Source organism: Porcisia hertigi, chromosome 26 (assembly GCF_017918235.1).
Source record: "Porcisia hertigi strain C119 chromosome 26, whole genome shotgun sequence".
Classification (NCBI taxonomy): domain Eukaryota; phylum Euglenozoa; class Kinetoplastea; order Trypanosomatida; family Trypanosomatidae; genus Porcisia; species Porcisia hertigi.
Window position 1 is genome coordinate 761,170 of NC_090585.1, and position 20,354 is coordinate 781,523.

At 58.0% G+C, this 20,354-nt stretch overlaps 3 protein-coding genes across 3 annotated transcripts; all 3 read left to right on the forward strand.

The window, feature by feature from the left end:
• Nucleotides 1–3,040: 3,040 nt before the first annotated feature.
• JKF63_04240 (uncharacterized protein) lies at nt 3,041–11,554 on the forward strand (the record flags this gene model as incomplete). Its single annotated transcript, XM_067900232.1, has 1 exon — nt 3,041–11,554. One exon carries the CDS (start codon nt 3,041–3,043, stop codon nt 11,552–11,554), a length of 8,514 nt encoding a protein of 2,837 aa, XP_067756416.1.
• Nucleotides 11,555–12,942: 1,388 nt separating this feature from the next.
• Nucleotides 12,943–15,129, forward strand: JKF63_04241 (uncharacterized protein; the record flags this gene model as incomplete). The annotated part of the gene is made up of 1 exon (XM_067900233.1): nt 12,943–15,129. One exon carries the CDS (start codon nt 12,943–12,945, stop codon nt 15,127–15,129), a length of 2,187 nt encoding a protein of 728 aa, XP_067756417.1.
• Nucleotides 15,130–18,769: 3,640 nt separating this feature from the next.
• Nucleotides 18,770–19,741, forward strand: JKF63_04242 (uncharacterized protein; the record flags this gene model as incomplete). Its single annotated transcript, XM_067900234.1, has 1 exon — nt 18,770–19,741. The coding sequence occupies one exon, from the start codon at nt 18,770–18,772 to the stop codon at nt 19,739–19,741; it is 972 nt and encodes a 323-aa protein (XP_067756418.1).
• Between the last annotated feature and the right edge of the window lie 613 nt (nt 19,742–20,354).

A 20,354-nucleotide genomic window follows, 5' to 3' on the forward strand; every position in this document is an offset into this window, starting at 1 on the left:
GGCCTGCCGCGAGTATCGCAAGGAGGTGCTCGCGCTGTGTCCAGAGGAGATCCCGAACTCTCGCTCAGAAGCCATTTATGAAGACGATGTGGTGAAAGACATCACGGAGCTGCTGCTGAAGCGTGGTGAGGGACTTGAGATGCTGGAGACGATGTCGATTGTGGAGGCGATGCGGAAGCGCGTCGATCTCTACCCCCTCTACGACGCTTTCGCAACTGTCTTTCAAGGCCTAGAAAATTATCAGATTGAAATCTCGAATATCCGGTCGGCACCGTCGCGCTTCCTTTTGAAGACATCGCGGTTGGCCCTAGACGCGATGCCACAGCCCATCATCTTGGACGACGAGGTGGCGTGGGATGAGCTGCCGGAAGTGTCTCGTGTGCTCGTGCAAAGCGGTGGCGTAGCGGCAAGTGGGGGTGCCGGCAGTGAAGCAGATGGCGTTGCGCCTAGGCTGGTCTCGCAGCAGAATGCACCCAACACTCCTCCACCAGCGGCTTCTGCGACTAGAGCTGTTTCTGCTAAGACCAGTGTTGCATCAGCAGGCTCGCCGGTCATCAGTCCAGAGGCCTCGTCGTTGCACACGTTGGCACCGCTGGTGGTGAGCGTGGCATGCGTTGCGGCAACGGTTGCGGTGGTATTGATGAAAAGGCGACGGTGAGGGGGAAGAGGGGGCGGTGCGAGGCACACGGAAAGGCAGCAGGGAAAAAAAGATAGGTGTGTGTGTGTTTGTGTGTGAGGCGCAAGGCGAGCGGGTGGGTGGGGTGGGTGGGCAAGAAGACACATGGGTGACTCACTACTCGTGCACATACGCCAATTCTTCATTGATTCTCCCACCACCCCTTGTTTGACTCGTCGTGATCGCATGCAGATTGTTGTCTTTTCACGCACCTGCTTCCCCGCCTTTCTCCCTCCTCTTTCTCCCTGTCCTTCCCAGTGTTGCCATTACCCCCCCCCTTTCAAGGTCAAACAGCTTTTTGTGATGGCATGGCCTCAAATCAATCATGTAGGGATACCAGACGGATGCACAACTTCTGGTGTTGGTGATGTCTTGGATGTCATGGCGTCGGAGCGACTTGGGGCGGTGAACTCTTTTGTGCCATGTATATCATGCTTTAGGACTGAGGGTGACCCGAGCGCATATAATCCGGCCCTCGCTGCCCACCAGAGGCGGGGAGAGAGAGGGGTGTGTGTGTGTGTGTGTGTGTGTGTGTGTGTGTGTGTCATGAACCCTGACATCACAGGTCTCTTCTTTTGCCCCCCTCTTAGCACCATCGGGTGTGGGATTCTCCTTTTTATTGGATGTGGTGTCATCTGCGTGTGTGCGTCCTGTTTGCGCCGTTGTCTCCCTCTTTTTGTTACAGGCGTGTGTGCGTGCGTGTGTGCCCTTTTCTTGTTGAGGCATGTTGTGACGGGCTCCTTCGCGCGCACACCCACTCACTCACTCACCCACTCACTCACCCACCACCACCACTACCACCACCACCACCATCACTTTGTCCTCTTTTTTTTTCGTGTTTAGTTTCCTCGCTTCTTTCTAATTCGAAACTTTCACGCTTCGTGCAACTCTGATCGATCGTGTGTGTGCGTATGTGTGTATGCGCGTGTTTTTCCAGGGATTATCGTCACAGCTAACCATGAGCACCGCCTACTGCTCGTGTGTACTCGCCATTGTTGTCGGTTTCTGTATTCACCCCCCCTCCTCTTCCTCCTCCTCCTCCTCCTCCTCCCTCCCCCCTCCCTTACGTATCCCGTTTTGTTTCGTAGCCTCTTTTGAAGTGCGTCGCCTTGGTGCATCGGACGATGGCCGCCTCTCGGCATTCGCGATGAGGTCAGCCGAGCACTGGAATGGATGGATGGATGCTGTTGTGGCGCAGAGGCTGTGTGGAAGAATCGCGGCAACTCGATAGCGGGTACGAGAGACTCCGGTAGCATCAGCGAGGTGGGGCCCAGTTTAACAAAAAATCGAATGGGAAGAAAAAACAGATCAGCACAGGGGAATCCCCCGATCACACCCGCCACAAGGCAGGAGAGGAGGGAGAGGAACTCAAGCCCTCGAAAGCAGGCGAAGCGCGTGATTCAAAGGGCGAATCCCGCAACAAGTAACACCGCGGCGCGTAACAACAGGGGCGGGGAGAGAGGGTGGGGGGTGGGGGTGAAGTGTGTGTGCAATAAACCTTCTTTAAACTCCTTCGCTCCAGTGGACTAAAGGCACGGTGATCACATATGTGTGTGTGTGTCTGTCTGTCTTGCCTGTTTTCACTAGCGACCCAGCGTCTTCTCCCATCGCTCTTATCTTACCCCTCACCCTTCCTCCCTCCGCCTCCTCATTTCTCTTGTCTCTTTTTTTTTTCACGGATTGAATGGATACATACACACATATACACATGTATATTTCTTTGATGTCGTCATCTTGCTGCACTTCACGAATGTGACACTCTCTCGCACTACCCTTCACACGCTCGACTTCCACCAAAACACATTAACCCCCCCCCCTCCCCACAAAGCACGCACCCGGCTGCCTGAGGTTCTCTGCTCAATACTCAGTACTCAATTCCTTCCCTCCCCTTCCCTTGCCTCTTTTTTTTTGTTGCCATTTGCTTTTCATTTGCTGTCTCAAGAGCGGGGAAGGGGGAGCGCGCGTCACTGCTGTGTGAGCTTGATTGCCACAGAACCGCTGAGTTTATTTTTTTATATTCGAATTCCTGCAGAGGTTCACGTGAGCCTCGACCCCACACCGACGCTTTCGCCATCGTACTCGCAAAATGATGACTGCGCAGAGGAAGCGGCCCCAAGACACAGGCAAGACGCCGAAGCGCAGATCCACCTTAGAATGACAACGCCGGCACTCACGTTTTCTACCAGCGTAGCAGCGGAGGAGGCGGAGCCACGTCCGATTCTTGCGGCTCCGCAGCCAACTCCGCCTGCCTCAGTTGGGTGGCTCTCCGCATCGATTAATGGCACCAGCCCCCACTCGCGGCCGTGCTCTTTGTTGTCCTCGCATTTGTGGCAGCCAATACTGAGGACGCCACTGGGAGGTCGCATGGACAACATGTGTGGTGGTGATGACAAATGCAGTGAGGTCTACTGCAAGCCGTTGGAGTGGCGCTCTGTGCCTCCTCTCACCGCACGCTCATCGTTGCTAAAGCCCGCCACCCCTAAAGGGTGTCACGTCGGTACACCCTTCTCCGCACTGCATCATCGGAAAAGCAGAAGTGATGTCGACGAACAGCTCGGGTGCCCCCCTGCTGGGGCCTTCACTCCTCGTATCCGCTACCGGACCTCGACTAGTGCGTCCTACGGCTCTTGCACCGCCGCCTCCATACCGTCTATCTCACCCACTAGCGCATCCTTCAACTGTAACGGTGAGAGTCGCTATCGTGGCGAAAGTCCTGGGCGCCACGTACATGGAGGGTGGACAACGCAAGCCGATCTCTTTTCGGCACACCCTGTCGCTTCACCGCCTGGCTCGTCAGCGCCCATGCGATCATCTTCACTGCATCCCCACAGTCACGCTAGAGAGACCTCTTTTCTGTCGCAGTCGCCGTCGTTGCGGGTTACGACACGCCAAGGCGGCACCGCCGCCGTCTCTATTAGGTCCACTCCTGGTGGTAGCGCAAGGCGCACCCCCCGACCTGTGACCTCCCGCGCCCGTTCAGAAACGACGGCGCGAGAGCTTCGCGATGCGGAGAAGTGGAGTCACAGGCACTTGAGCTCTTCGATGAGCAGGGCTTCTTCTAGTGCTGCGCTTGCAACCTCCCACGTCAGCGATAGGTGGGCGCAAGGGCAGCAGCGGAGTCAAGGGATGCGTGGAGGTTACGGCGAGGCCGCCGAGCAGGCGGAGGCGAGCCCAAGGGAGGCTTGCAGCAGATCACATGTGCCCGTTCGCCATGCGGAGGCTGAGGCGGACGATCCGACGAATTACATGGCTGAGTCTACCTCCCTCGGACATCCCACCCTCCGCTCACTAACGGATGAATACAACTGTGTTTCCGCGGAGGGCACCGTCGACTGGGTCGGACTGCAGGTTCACCTGCGCCGCCACACGCACTTCAGCCACATTTTCACCTTGGACCTGACGCGGTACCACATGCGGCACGATCAATGGTTGTGGTTTACACAGGAAATTCTACCGCAGCTGAACGCACTGGAGGTGCTGCGCCTCGTCCAGATGCAGCTGGAGGATGAATGGGTGGCGGAGCTCGTGCGCGGAAGCTGCGGACTCTCCGCTGCAGCCGACGGCCGCCGCACCGCAAGTCGAGCCACGCAGAGGAGCCCGTCGCCTGTCATTTGCCACCAAGGTGGTGGTGGTGGTGGTGGTGTTCGCGGCTCTGACGTATACTCAGCCTCACTCACGAACTTGCGTGTGCTAGACCTCAGCGGCAACGCCGTTACTCAACGCAGTTGCACGCACCTGGGCAAGATGATGTTGTGGATGGCGGCTACATTGGAGGAGCTGCGCCTGCTGGGAAACCCGCTAAAGGACTACGGCATGCAGACACTTGCCGTGTACGTGGCGAAGCTGAACTTGGAGGCGGTCGAACAGGATCCACTCCTGTTCCCTGTTGCATTGCGTGAGATTTGCGGCCGGGTGTACCAGCGCAGTCGACCTGAGCGTGTGAAGGGAGGTGGTGGAATGGCGACCCCGGCGTCGCCGTCACCTCAGTCAACCGCTGCAGCCGGTGTTGTGCGTGCTGGAGACGACGAGGACAAGGGCGGTGACGATACGCGCAAACTGCTTTTGAATCTTCCTCTCGGGCTTGTTCTACTCGATCTGCGCGATTGCCGCGCTTCGGTACGCGGTCTGTCCGACATGCTGGCCGCAGCCAGCCGTGCGCATCGCCTGCGCACAGTCGTGCTTTCGCACAACGTCGCCGGTGTGACATCGCTGCTCCCGCTGCCCGCCAACGCATACCGCGAGTCAGTTCACCTGACTGAAGAGGAGGCGATGAGCTTCTGGGAGGGGGAGGCGCTCGCCAGAGGCAGTGATGACCGAGACTCTCTGCGCCGACGACGGCCGTTAGCGTGCCGGCTGAGGTTGGTGAAGACACCGCTCATCTGCTCTGGCGCTCTCATGCGGCGCCAGCAGACTGCCTTCAGCGATGTGGCTGGGTTTTCCACATCGTGCGCTCTTTCCACTTTGGTGTTTCACGGTGTTCCACTAAGCCAGACTTGCTCGCCTCTGGGAGTCCGTGAGTTGCTGCTCAACATATTCTTCAGTTGCCCCTTGCTCGATCTCGTGGACCTCTCCGATACGTTCGAGTCGTCGCTGGTACCACCAGACGCACTGCAGGCACTTTTCATGGAGGCGAATCGAAGGGACACCGCGGACTGTCGCTCGCACAGTGCTGGAGGGCAGCATAGACTTCACATAAACTGCGAAAATCGAGGCGAGCTCGAGTTGATGCTCGATAGCACGACCGTGAGCAATCAAACCCGACTTGGCGACATCTTTGGCGAGTTGATGGCGCACGCGGCCTACAACGCAGTGGTGCGGCGCCGTCTCGCACCGTCTGCTTTTCTGCACGTGCGTGAGTTGCACTTGAGCAACACAGGGCTGACAGATGCTGGCGTGCGTGGTCTATGCATGAGCGTGTGTCGCGGCCGGACGAGCACGGGTATGCTGGCCTCTTTGACGGTGCTGAACCTATCGGACAATTTACTTTCCGTACGCGGATGTATGCGGGTGATTTCAGCTTTTCTCCTGGCCGACGACGACGACGACGACGCGGAGGCGAACACGGCCCAGAGCGGCCCAGAGCGTCTTCTCGGTACATCGACCACGGACAGGTCCGTGAGGATCGCGAACATGACTGCCTTAGCGTTGCAGCGGAACACCGGCCGGGAAATCGCCGGAAATGGTGGCCCAGTCGGCAGCGCATGCAGTGGGCGTGATTATGAGGTGGATGACGGGGTGCATCTGCGGCAATTGTGCACCCTGGCAGAGGCGGCAGCGCTGCGGCGCGCTGGGCTACGGTCTGCATCATGCTCTAATCAAGCCCACCGGGGTAGCGGGAGTGGAGGGGAAATTCATCATGCCGCATCTGAGGAGAAGAAGGTGCCTGCCTTGACCGTGTACTTCAGCGCAAATCCCCGCTCGGCAACGCCGAGGCCCACCAGGAGCAGCGGTTTTGGCAGCCAGCGTCAATCATCCTCTTCCCTATCACCCGCAGCGAGTCTGGAGGTATTTTACGCTGGTTGCGATGAGCGGGGCGATGTGTACTGCACGTGTCCATGCAGCCGCTTCTTTTCGCCTAAGCCTTTATCGGCCCAGAAGGTTCAGGGAGGTGACACCAACGGGGAGGGCTTGTCCCACTCATCGCAGCGGCGGTTGTCACCAAAAGCATTTTCGCCTACTTTTTCCGCTGCTGCAATTACGGACGATTATCGAGCAGCGGCGGCACTGATAGCGTCTAATGCGAACCGGGGCGACAGCGCCGCCCTCGAAAATGGTGCCACTCAGATCACTGGAGCGACTCCGCAACACTGTGCGCAGAGGTCTCCTCCTCGAGACTTGCTCGTCTCACTCGACGCTCGGTGCGATATCGGTTCTGCCAATGCCAGGACAGATGGTGAGAACCCCGGCGGGCTGGCCGACACAACGCCGCTCCACTCCCCGTGGATGTTCAAACGCAACGGCTACCGCGTTGCGGCTTCTTCGAGGCTCTCGTCACCATCACCGCTGCTGATCTCCTCGATGGCGGTGGTGGCGGTACCACAATGCACCTCAGATTTGACCACCAGTGGCGTTGATGCTGGCCCTGTGCATTCGCAGCAACACCAACCACTGGTTATGCCGCCGCCTCGTGAGAGCAATCTCTCGGTTCGTGGTGAGGCACCTGTGGGCACGCTTTCTATGGGCAAGGACAATGAAGCACTATCACTGGACTCGGGTCCACCGAGTGGCGTTGGCCACGCTGACGCAGACGCTGTGTTGCCTGTGGCCGTGGACGCGGTTGCGTCGCGCCCTCTCAGTGCAAAGCGCTCAGGTGGTCGGCGTGCCAGGCTGCGGGGTGCTCGCACCTTTGTTCTCTCCTATGATCACCCAGCCGGGCATTTGCTCTGTAGGGCATTGGGTGCGCTTCTGCGACCCTCACCAGATCCCCTGGGCGAAGGGGCTCGTGCTGCACTCAACGAGGACTTGCTGGTTGCACTGAGACAAGCTGTGACAGCCTCTACATCAGGCGCCTGCTCTGAGAAAGGCGACGACATCAGAGGTGGCGGCGGCGGCGGCGAGGGAGGCAGCAGCGGTGGCCAAACGGAGGTTGAGAGTCCCATCACCGTGGTGGAGACAGTGCGCTACCTTACTCCTGGGCTTCCCTCGGCGACCCTGGCGGCTGGCGGCGACCCCAGCCAGCAGAAGGGGGAGAACCACTGGATGCGCTTCGAAGTAACGGCGAACGGGCGAAGGAAGACCATGGCGCGGGCGTTGGAGGCGGTGCTGAACGTGCCTCTGTCAGAGCAGCGCGTCTGTTTTCAGCGACTCCTGCATTTCCTTGATCAGCATGTAAGGTGTGAGGAGGGGGAAGATGAAGACCGGGCAGCCGAGGATATATGGGACCCGGTGCGTGCGATCGATCGAGCCGTACGGTCATCCGCGGCCGTGCGGGAAAGACTCGAGATCGCCTATGGCGGAGTCTCTGTGAATGCGGTGCATGCATGTCATCAGTACCACGGCGTTAAAGATACGGAGGGCCTTTCAAACAGTGGCACTACTAGTGATTCTGCGTTGGCTCCTGCTGGTGCACTTGAGGGCATGGGCGACACAGAGGGTGTCGTGCGCCTCGACCAGCTCTACTCCGCCTTGTGGGGGGAGTTGGGCATTCCAGTCAAAGCCACATTGAGGGATGCACTACCACATGCGCTTGATTCTGTTCGCAGCAAGGAAGGAGTGGACCGGACACCGACGGGCAAAAACCGGTGGCCTAACTCGCTCGGCAGGGCAGCGGGCGACAGCGATCTTTGCACATCTCTATTTCTCCCGCACAACACTGTCTCGCGGGAAGCTTTGGGGGTTACTGTCTCACCGCCCGTCATGGCGCAGCAGCAGGACCCTCAGGTTGTCAATCTTCACGACGGAGTCGGCAGCGAGTCAAAGCCCACTCACGAGGAGGGATTACAGGCATCCTTGCACCGGACGCCGCGTCCGGGCGTCTTCGCTTTCACCGCGGCCACTGGGAGCGACCGAGACGACACAGGGTGGGCGGCGAGCTGGCGCGAGGAGGTGGGAATGGAGGATGGTGGCGGGGAGACGTCGGTGGACTCGACAAGGGTGGCCACGCCGGAGCAGCAGCTCAGCCACGCCCACCGCATCGAACTCGGGGTCGCTGCTGCGACGTCATCCCCACCGCGATTTGACCCGGGATATTCGAATGGCGGGGCCCCACAGCAGGGTCCCCTGGCGGTGCATGTTGTGCTCACCGACCCGCTCGTAGGGCTGTCGTCCCCGAGGAAAACGCACGATGTGGCAGCGGCAGCGGTAACACCGACCATCTCCCAGATGCAGCAGCAGCAGCAGCAGCAGCAGCGAGTTTCCCCTGTTTCTCTTACGGAAGCTCCCACCCATCATCTCGATAATGAGTTGCCGTGCGTCGACGATGGTTGTGCGGGAAACAATGTGCCCCAAGCGGCGGGGCATTCCGGAAATTTTGTAGACGAACAGAGAGGTGAGGGGGGAGGCAGCAGGAGCGGGGGCCATGGGGGTTCGCTAGGGAGCGGCGACACCTCGTTCTCCGAGCCACAGCAGGACCAATCTGAGGAGCGACCGCAAATCCAGCCTGAGCTAGCTCCCGCTGGCCCTATAGACGTAAAGGCGGCGGGAGCAAAGGGCGAGGAGGACATGGCCATTGGATCGCCGATCCGAGTGCAGCGTCTTCCCAGCAATTTAGTTGGCCGAGTCAAGACCTTCACACTCTCTTACCTTCACCAGGATGGAACGGCGGTATGCCGCGCGTGGAGGCTGCTCCACACTGCAACGCAGGCACACCGGCACAGCGGTGTCTACCCCGACAGCTCCTCGAGTGAAACGTCGGTGGACGTCACAACCCCGATCTCGCTGTCTGCCCCGTCGTCTCTGGCGGCTCTTGCAAAGGAGTCCAGAGAGTGTCTGTGTGATGACTTCCTTGCCTTCCTGCAGCCGCCCGACGAGGATACTGCGCACGCTGTGCTCTCTGTTTCTGTTCACTGCGACAGCGGTGTGGCCACGGCGATGCTGCAGGTGCAGGTGCAGACGAATGAGCGCCGTGCTACTTTGGCTGACCGCTTGCAGCACAGCGCCCAAGGGGTCCGTCGCAGTGTTGAACCCGACGGCCGGATCAGCCTGGTATCACTCAGTGTGGAGGAGGTGGACCAATACTACTTCCCACGACTAACGCGGCTGCTTCGCAGGCACGGGACTGTTGCCGACACTGTGACACAGGTGCAGGCTTTTTTGCAGCCGCGCGAGGTACTCCAGGCTCGACTCCTGAATAGCTACGGAAGCGTTGCCGCGCTTGTACACTACTATCACGGTAGCCCGACTTCTCTGGAGAACGAGCTAGGGATCTCTTCCTGGCAAGTGCTGGTGGAGTCTACGCCGCTGAGCGCCGCTAGAGATGATCAGCTGACGGAGAACGCCATGTCCCCGCCGGTGGCTGTGGATCGTGTACCAAGGTGCTGGAGGCCACTTCCGGAGGCAAGCGACGCAGGTGGCGGCGCGCATCTTGACATTAGCGCTCTGAGCGGCAATGGCGACACTGCTGACACTGGTGAGCACGCATCGCGAACTCCCTCACCTCACAGGCCGAACGCAACCCCCGGTTCACCAGAGCAGTCTACTATGGCAGGTGCGCCAAGGCCGCCTTCCAGGGTCCTAGTGGGCAGTGGGGTTGCTCGCACCACCAAAATGCAGGGCCGGCCACCACCCCGTCCGCGCTGTCCACCTACGCCACCACACGCTATCACGCACACCAGCAGCATCTCTTTCGATGAGGTCACAGAGGTGCCGACGAGCGAGGCGGGGCCCGTTGTGGTGCTGCGCGGCACGACGCCAACCCCAACCCTGCGCTCACCCTCTAACCCTCAGTCTTTCAAACCAACGCACTTCTCTGTCCTTCACCCGCAGGCACTCGCCACGAGTCCGCCGTCTGGCTCTCTCGTGGAGGAAAGACTGGATCACAGCGCGCCGGGGGAGCCCGGTGGCTACTCGGCCGCGGGCTTCACCACTGGCCTGGTTTCGCCCTTGACGGTCTTGTCCAGCGGCTCCAGGTCACCGACCCCGCAGCCCCTGAGCTTGTGTCTTGGGCATCCAGGGGTGACAGCACCGGCGGCCGCCGCAGGTGCACCAGAGAATTCGTTGTCGGCCTCGCCTGTGCTACGCCTCTCGCTGCACCCCGCTCAGCACCAGGACGCAGTGCCGGCGCCCGCTCTGAAGTCAGAAGAGGATGGTGGGCAGAATAATCACAGCGACACCAGCGCCAACCCGAGCGCCCTAGCCGTATCTGTTGTGTCGCCTTCGCTGGTCAGAATGCCGATGTCAACGACAAAAGAAACCGACGGCAGTACTGTCGTTGATGTCCCAGCTGCACGGCTTCAGCGGCCGGCAGTCGGCGCTGATCACTCAAGTGATGACTACGACCGCCAGAGCTCTTCGAGACCACCGCAACTCCATCCAGGTCTACCCAGTACCGCCGCTGGCGCCGGCGGACTGAGTCTCGACCCCGGCTTGGCTCGAGACAAATCGGAGTATGAGCGCGTGCTAGAAGGCAAGTACAAGCGTCTAATGAGAGTCGCCTACGACGGTGTGGCCCGCGGCAGCGTCCCGCTCGATCCGCAGCACCAACAAAGGACTGTCATTGGTCGTGGTCACTGGGGCACGCAGAAGGTGGAGCTGTCATTGGAGTGGGAGATCTTGTTTGTGCTGACGTTCGAGAAAAGTCGAAAACTTGGCCGCAGCTCACGCCGAGCGCAGATGTTGGTGCATCCGGTGGGTTGCGGCTTCGAGTGCGCGGCAGGTGACGATGTGGTCAACGCGGCCTCCAGTACCACTTCCCTGCATTCGTCTGTAATGAATAGCGAGGCGGGCGACGGTGGACATCACCCGCTGACGATGCCAATCTCCAGAATTCTGCGCAAGAAAGAGTTGTCCAAGACCAAGGCGTCGCACCTCGTCATCACGATCCGTCGTCCCTTTGAGCCGGCTGAGGTGGGCTCCTCTTCGCATGATATTGAGGAGACGCTGATGGCTGGTGCGCTGCTGACCATGTCATCGTCGAAGACGGCGAGGCTGCTCGGTGGCGGAGGCGAAAATATTAGCAACACATCTCGAGCAAGCACCAGCGTCAACCAGGCTGCACAGGAGTACGTATTTAAGCTCTGCCAAGCCTCCCTCGTGTTGGATATTGAGATGAAGAGCTCCAAACATGTGCAGGAGGCCCTTCGCCTATTGAAGAATGGCATCCGACGCGCCACGCAGGCTGTAAAGAAGTCGATGCAAAATATGCAGATACGGCCACCCGCGCAGACGTTATCACCAGCAGCAGCTGCTGCCGCTACCTCTCACCAGGGACCGCCACGTTAGGCTCGTGTTGCTGCACCAATTGTGTTTTTCTCTCTCTCGGGCCGTTGTCATGATTCCCAGTGTTTTTTTTTCTTGAACCCAAGAGGGGGAGGGGGAGGTGAGGGGGGAGGGGAGGGGCGGTGCGTGGGCGAAAGTTATTTTGACAAATATGTACAAATGGTGTGGTTGTGTGATGAAGCCTCTTCTCTTTGAGCCTCGATGGCAACATGGAGGTCGAGGGCTTTTTGTACGCGGTTGAACTCGCGCGCCCCCACACCCCCTCCCTTCCTTCTCCTCCCATTATTGGTTTCTTCCTACGCGTGTGTGTGTCTGTGTGTGTGCACACGCGCCCGATAGACGTTATAATCTATATCAAAGATATATATATATATTATACATATTCATGCTTAGCCGAATTCCATTGTGTTGCTCTTCATTTTTCTTTTTTTCATTCCACGTGTGTGTGTGTGTGTGTGACTCGACTACATGAAGCATATTCGAAGGAAAGTTGGGAAGTGCATGTGTGCGTGCCCCTACACTGGAGCTGAGGGAGAGAGAGAGGGGGAGGGGGAGGGTTCATAAAAAACCTTGGGAGGCGCGTGTGTTGTTGTTGTTGCTGTTGATTCTCATCATGAAATGAACGCTTTTTTTCGCTGCGTGCATTCAGAAAGAAACATGATGGCACGGCACAGCTGCGGCATCGGTATGTTGTTCCCCCCCCCTTCTCTACCGTGAGTTCTCATCCTTTGTGGTGGTGCTTGGGGGATACCAAGAGCACCTCTGCTTTCGCGGTCATGCACACACTTGTGCGAAGAGATGTGGCCTGTCAAAATTCAGTAGAGCTCGAGTGTCTCTCTTTGTGTGTATGTGTGTGTGTGTGCGTAGAGGGGTTTGCTGTACACTATCTGGTTTGTCGTCTCTTTTTTTTCCATTCCGTCTGTGGCCATCATTCTCTGTGCCTCGCTCCGGTCTTCTCTTTCACCCTGTGTGCTCTCATCGTTCTGGTAGCTGGTGCATATCCCGGGGGGTCACTCTTACATCATCACGAAGGTGTGAGAGAGAGTACGTGTGCCACCATCACCGTTTACACGCGTGTGTACTCGCACACACATAGCACTGAAGCTTGTCTACATACCGCTACACATATTTTGTTTGTGGCTACATCACATCACATCACACACACAGACGCACAGGCACACCCTGGCCTGCGCTGAGCGCTGTTTGTCTCCTTTCCTCCTCTTAATCTCCGTCATTTGTCTCTCCTACCGTGGGGTGGCTTCTATTGAGGACCTCCCCCCCCTCCCCCCCTCGCACCACCCCCCTCCTATGAGTCTGCGGGCGTGGGAGGAGTTGTGTGTGTGTTCGCCCTTCCACTTTTGACCCTTCTCGAGGCTTCCGCCACCACTGCCATGTACAAGAAAGCGCTGAACGCGTTTTTCCTAAAGGTGCACCCTGACTTCTTTCACCACAATGTGCAGCAGCAAACAGTGAACCAGAACGCCGTGGCGCAGCTCAATGAATTGCTTGCGTGGGCGCGGGACTTCAAGGGAGGCACTTTACGACCACCGCCGTCAACCACCATCTCCTTCAGCTTCTATCGCCGTATCGATGACGTGGAGGGCACGGGCCCCGATATCGCCACCACGGAAAGGCCTGTGCGTGCAGGTGACACTGGGGGCAGTGGCCGCGAGCAGAGCGGTGGTGACCAGCCGAGGGAGTCTTCCTTCGCCAAGCGAGCACTTCAAGCCGCGGGGTCGGCAACGGATGGCAGTCGCTTTGGCAGCGCCGCGACCGTGCACCATGACAACCAAACCGTTCTCATTCACTCTACATTCGAGCTTCCGCAGGGCTTCATCGCGAGCGAGTCGAACCGTGGCCTGGTGGAGCGCTCAGTGAACAAATTCTTGCGAGACTTGCTGCGTCGCGCAGAGTGCATTGATTCGGTCACAGAGTCCATGTCTGTCGCCGAGGATACGGCTGCGGCGCGGCGAGAGGCGAAGCCGTTGCGCCGTCGCCCAGCAAACGCCCAGGCCAAATCCAAGAGCGGTGGCAAGACCCTGCTGGATGAAGCGAGCGAGGCCATGACGATGCAGTGGACGCTCACAAGCACGCCCACCCTCGAGGAGTTGATGGACGCCGACCAGGTCCTCTTCTCAAAAACTCTGTCTCCCTTACAATGCTCTGCAGCACTGCACACCCTGCGTCTCTCTCTTGGCGAGCTGCATTACGATCAGTGGAGCTCGATGCCGCTGATCATTGATGACCACTTTGCCATTGGCGCTGACATCACGGGGGGGCTGACCGTTCCGTGGGACTTCACCGCCATGCAGTTTATCAGCTTCCTTCACCAGAATGCCACCGCCATCGCGCAGTGCCGCACACTCACGACGGCGTTTGCAACGGAGGTGGAGCAGCTTATTGCGGAGCTTTGCACTGCACTCGAGTTGGACGACGTGCTCATATCTTGTTCCCACAAGGAGGCGATGGATGTGCTGCGATTGCTGCACCGCAACAAAGAGATGCTGCACGGGTATGGGCTCACCAGCCTGACGCTCGAGATTGGTTTGCGTCACGCCACGCGCGCCAACGGCGTTGTGATCATTGATGTGTCCATGAGAACCACCGAAGAGCTCCGCGAGTGGCTACGGGCGCTGTCCGGAAAGCTCGATCTGCAGCGCAAGCTCTACAGGGTCTCGAAACAGATGTTGGAGACAACGATGTGGCATCTGAAGGAGTTTCGCGACATGGTAGAGCCAGGTGGCGTCGACGCTTTTCTCAACAACGAGTGCACGTATGCGCAGCGGTTGGTGTGGGCCAAAGAGCTTTTCCGCATCGGCCCTGCCATGGCGCACTGGGATTGGCAGGACTTCACGTTCCTGCTTAGCCCGGAGTTGGATGTGGACTGGAGTCGGCGTCAGCTGCACCTGCCACACAACTTCGACGGCGACGCCCTCGTCCGCTATGTTGAGGAGGTGCAGCAACGCGCCAAAGAGGAGGAGAAGGAAGCGCTGCTGCGCGCGAGTGCGATGCGGCGGTTGTCGGAGGAGGAGCTCCAAGCGCAGGCGCACGCCACCGATATGCAGCTGACGGATGACAGCCACGCAGGTGAGAACAAGGAGCAGGCTCAGCAGCAGTTTCATGACGCCCCGCTCGTTCCCGGGATGCATCCTGTGTCGGAGGCGATGCGCCATCTCTACCGACGATCGTCGCCGCACATGGACGAGTACATGTCCTCCAGCGAGGACAAAGTGGATCCCCTCAGCGTTGAGCGGCCGCTCTCGCACGCTGTCACTTTCAACAGCGACACAGAGGCGGAAGAGCAGCTCAAGTGGGAGGGCTTCTACCAGGAGCCATATGTGGATCAAATGCCGACTGGTGATCTAGACGACATGGCACACACCTACCGACTCACAAACCGCTGGCATCGTGAGGCGGCAGCCAAAAAGCTGCTGGAGGAGCTGCAGTCTACGTACGGCCAGAAGAGTCGACGGTTTGATTATCAGAAGATGGGCGATGTGCTGGAGATCAACAACGCCCGCGTGCAACCGAAGGGGTTTCCGGTGCTGGCTCGAGGAATGAAGCCGAGTGGGGGATAGTGGGAGCAACCCCGTTCCCCGATGTGGGTGCGCGGGACAACGCAATCTTTTCCCCAACGTTTCTCCTTGTTGTGGCAGCTTCATTCACCGGGGCATCACCGTTGAACCCTGTTTTTTGCACAATTCGCTCAAGGAGCATGCCTCTGCCCTTTTTGTTGCGCTCCGGTTGCCCGTTACGGTGTTTCTCATGCTGCCCGTACGTGCCTATACCCCCCTCCCCTCCCCTCCCCCTCCCCCCGCCCTCTCGGGCAGGTTTTTGCGTGATTCGCCTCTTGCAGCTCTGTCTGTGTGTATGTAAGTCAGTCCGTCTGTGTCGCGAGGATTTAAGTCGACTTTGGTCGCGTATTCACGTAAGTACCAGGGTCCAAACACACCGATGAACGCAGGGGTGGTGTGGCCCAGTCCGCTCCTTTCTCGTGCGTTCCATCACCACCACCATCGCCACCCTCATCACACCACCCACCACACCCCACCACCCTACCCAACACTAATCTCTGCTGGTCTTCCCCCAATTTTTACTAAGGAGCGCCACAGCACCTCCCCCCCTCCAACAACAAAAAAAGGGGAGAAAATGACAAGGAAAGCGAAAGGGGTACGCCGCTATGCTTCGGTAGCGCCGCCGCCGCCGCCGCCACCGCACCACGCAAGAGAATACATTTCACTGCGCTCATGCGTGTCTGCTCTGAGCTCCCGTTTTGTACGTGCACGAGATCGTCTTCCCCCCTCCCCCCCTACTCATACACACATACACACGCACACACACACACGCACCCATACCTAAACTGCGGCTTTCTCTTCCCGTTTTTGCCGCACTTCGGAGCGGCTTAGCTCCGTCAAGACGCCTGCGCGCGTTGATCCACAATGTGTGCGTTGATGTGTATGCCTTGCGACGCCTGCTTGCTCACCACTTCCATTCGACTCAATTCGCTCTTTCCTTTCTGCTCCTCTCGCTTTCACGTCATTGTTGCGTCGCTGTGTGTGTGTGTGTGTGTGTGTGTGTGTGTTTGGGGGTAGGGGTAGGGGCGGGGGGTGATATCACCTCTTTTCTTTGCCTCACCATCTCCTGGAAAGGCAGGCATGTGCGTCATCAGCACAAATCCGATGACGCGTTGGTCTGTGAGTGCACGACAATTCCCAAGCACGGTGCAGGCACGTGATAAGAGCGTCACAGCGCGATAGCCCTGTTTTGTGCAAAGGGAGGGGAGGTCGCCTTCACAGCCCCCCCCCCTCTTACCCCAGCAGCTGCGCGAACATTGTTTAGGCAGGTCTCGAGGTCGAATAAAAGTTTCCTTTTATGGGACGTAAGCACCACCTGGAAGACATTCACAAACACACAACAACACACACACACACACACACATACATATATGTACATCTTTGTATGTCTTCGTTACTTCTCCTTTTCTAAAGCCAAGGCCAGTACACTCCCCCTTCTCGATCACTGTGCCTCCGTTGACCGAGAACAAGTACAGGAGTCGCTTGACGTCCCCGTGAGCGGGTGGTGGTGGTGGTGGGAGCCCCATGAATGATGGACTGATCCATGAAATATACTGCGTTCTTTCTGAGCTTTGCAGCGATGTGAGCTTCATTGAGTTACAATCTTCAACGAAACCTTTGTCTGATTGCCTAGGGAGGCTCCGCACAGCGGGTGGATTGGCGGCTGGCTCTGTTTGTATGTGTGCGTGTTCATCTACGTCACGGTCTTGCGTGTGCGCCAGCGGCGCCCTCGTCTTTACCCCCCCCCTCTCTCCCCTTCCGTCCCTCACACTTCGGGCTACAAGTGGTGGCGGGGTGCAGGGGCCTGTGTACAGGGCAAGGCGCACTTGTGTGTCTGTGTCTGTGTGTGTGTGTATGTGTGGTGCGCATCGCCTGTGAGGAAGCAGCTCGTGTTACCGCTCGAATAGATGCACTCTGCATCTGCACCTGTATTCGAGGTTTTGTGTGTCAAAGGGCTGCAAGACGCTGAACGGGGCCTATTGTGTGTGTGTGGGGCGCAGGGTGCATGAGGCTGCGAGCACTGCGTGCTCTTCTAGCGGCCACCACCCGTGCCACAGCCGTTGTCCGTGTGTGTGTGTGTGTGTGTACAGGAGTCGCTTGACGTCCCCGTGAGCGGGTGGTGGTAGTGGTTGGAGCCCCATGAATGATGGACTAATCCATGAAATATACTGCGTTCTTTCTGAGATTTGCAGCGATGTGAGCTTCATTGAGTTACAATCTTCAACGAAACCTTTGTCTGATTGCCTAGGGAGGCTCCGCACAGCGGGTGGATTGGCGGCTGGCTCTGTTTGTATGTGCGCGTGGTCATCTACGTCACGGTCATGCGTGTGCGCCAGCGGCGCCCTCGTCTTTACCCCCCCCCCCTCTCTCCCCCCTCCGTCCCTCACGCTTCGGGCTACAAGTGGTGGCGGGGTGCAGGGGCCTGTGTACAGGGCAAGGCGCACTTGTGTGTCTGTGTCTGTGTCTGTGTGTGTATGTGTGGTGCGCATCGCCTGTGAGGAAGCAGCTCGTGTTACCGCTCGAATAGATGCACTCTGCATCTGCACCTGTATTCGAGGTTTTGTGTGTCAAAGGGCTGCAAGACGCTGAACGGGGCCTATTGTGTGTGTGTGGGGTGTGTGGGGCGCAGGGTGCATGAGGCTGCGAGCACTGCGTGCTCTTCTAGCGGCCACCACCCGGGCCACAGACGTTGTCCGTGTGTGTGTGTGTACAGGAGTCGCTTGACGTCCCCGTGAGCGGGTGGTGGTAGTGGTTGGAGCCCCATGAATGATGGACTGATCCATGAAATATACTGCGTTCTTTCTGAGCTTTGCAGCGATGTGAGCTTCATTGAGTTACAATCTTCAACGAAACCTTTGTCTGATTGCCTAGGGAGGCTCCGCCCAGCGGGTGGTCATTATGCGTTTATGCTTTGTTTCCACTAAGATTCCTCTACCACGATGTACGGGGTCCCTCGGCCACAACATACATACGCACACGGTGGTTTGTTGTGGCGCGCGTCGGCACGTGCTCCTGTTACGTTTCCCTTTGACCCAACTCGTTTTCCCGAGAGTATATGTATTTGCAATATTGTCATTTGAAGCGCTCTCCCAGTTTATTTCGGGCGTTTTGAGGAGAGGGCGCCGTCTTGCTTCTCCGTTGCGCCCAAACTTTGCGTACACGCACAGGTAGATACTTTCCACTGACATCGCTGGCATTGCGCCTGTGTGGCCCCCGAGTCACTGCGGCGATACATGGCGCGCACATATTTTCGTGGCAACGCATGCGTCACACACTCCTATCACCGTCTGCCTCTTTCCTCCTCCTTTCACCCTGAACATCTCTTATAAGCTTCTACCCACTTCGAAGAACATCAAACATCAGCAGTAAAAAAAAGGGTGGGGGCACACAGGAGTGCTCATCTGTTCTGCCACTGTCCGCTTTGTGTGGAGTCAGTGAAGCCTCATTCACAGCCATTGTCGTTCATCTTTTGGTTTCCCTTACTCTTGCGGCGCTATCGCAGCACCGCGCTCACAATATCATATCTCCTGTGAAGTCAACGACACTACGGCCAACCAAGGAGTCCCCGCAGTGCACAGAAGAACAACACACACACACACATATATATATATATATATCTGTACATATACCTATATTTGTATAGATGTCGTTGGAGGCGTGGGCAGTGGCCGCTGTCGCGATTGTGGATGCTGAGGGCACACCGCTTCTTCTCCGCACTTACACTTCGCCCAAGGATGTATTGAATTCTCCTGCAGCCCCACTGCACGCACATCTCTACATCGGACCAGAGGACGTGATTAAGCTGCATTTTGCTCTCTTCGCTTCTCTGGACCGCTGTGAGGAGATGCACGATACGTCAGCGCCGTTGCTTCCTGAGGTTTCGGCGTCCCCGTCAATGACACTTGCGACGAGCGGCACTGAGACATTACTTGTTGCCACCAAGAGCGGTGAGGCATCCTTAGCAGAGACGAGAAGTGCCGTGCTCGGCACTTCGTTGGCCACCGTCAATACTTCACTCACAGCCTCCATGGTGAACGCGTCGGCAGCGAACACGGCGCGGCTTATATCCTCGACAACGGACGCACGATATTTGGGGAAGCTACTGGAAAGCTATCGCATGCGTAGCTATGGATTTTGCTCTGTCACTGGCATTCACACACTGCTGGTGACTGTAGGCGGTGATGCTCCAGCAGATGCGATAGTGCCGCTCTGCCGCGCCCTCTACGAGTGTGCCTCGGCGGCACTGTGCAATCCCTTTCGCACCTCAGCTCAATCCTGGTGCGCGCAAGAGGAGCTGCTCGGACGAGTGCCATCATCCGCGTTTCGGGGTGAGCAGGCTGGCTTGGCGACACAACAACTCGCGGATGAGGCGGAGGGTAAAGACGAGGGCCACAGGCATCCCCTGTGTACTCGCAGCGGGGTTGCTCGGACCGTCGTACATCGACCCTCCTATCCGCCCGGAGCAGTAGAGTGGAGCTGGCCGCGACCGGCGCCCACCTCTGCTGCTGCCCTCACCGCGGAGCCAACGCTGGCGCTGTCTCGCACCTTCAACACGCAGATCGAGGGGCTACTGTCGAGCTTCACTGTCACAGCACGGAGCTGTATTATAAAGTGAGGCTCCAGACACGTCGCTGGTGATCTTCCTCTTTTTCGGTTCGGTGCCGTTCATCTTTGCGTTGTTCGAGGTGGGGGTGGGGTGAGAGACTGAAGGGTGGGGGCGCTGTGCTGTAATCGTGAAGACGCAACTCCCCTGCTGTTTTGCGTGTCTGTGTTCTTGCGAGGAGATATGGATCAATTCGGAGGCCATGAGGACCAGTTGTTTAGTGTGCTCATCGGCGCATCTCTTCTCTCCTGCCCTGGCATGCGATGGTGTGTGTGTATGTGTGTCTCTCTCTCTGTTCCCCCCCGACACAATGCACTTACAAAAAGTTCAAGAAGGTCTGGGCAGTTTTTTTTTTGGGGGAGGGGGAGGGGAGGGGAGGGAATCTGTGCAGCAGACAGGTGTGTGTGTGTGTGTGTGCTTTCTTCTGTCCTCCTCCGTCTGCTGCCAAAAAGCACTGCCATCAATGCCTTTCGCGCTGCAAAATGCACCCCACCCCCTCCCATTCACAGCTGTGGTGCTCCAGAATGGCAAGCCGGCGTGCGAGTTGGTGCCTCAGTTTCGTCTGCGATTTTTACCTCAGTTTCTTCTGCTGCAGTCAAAGAGTCTTAGTCTCACGAATCTCTTT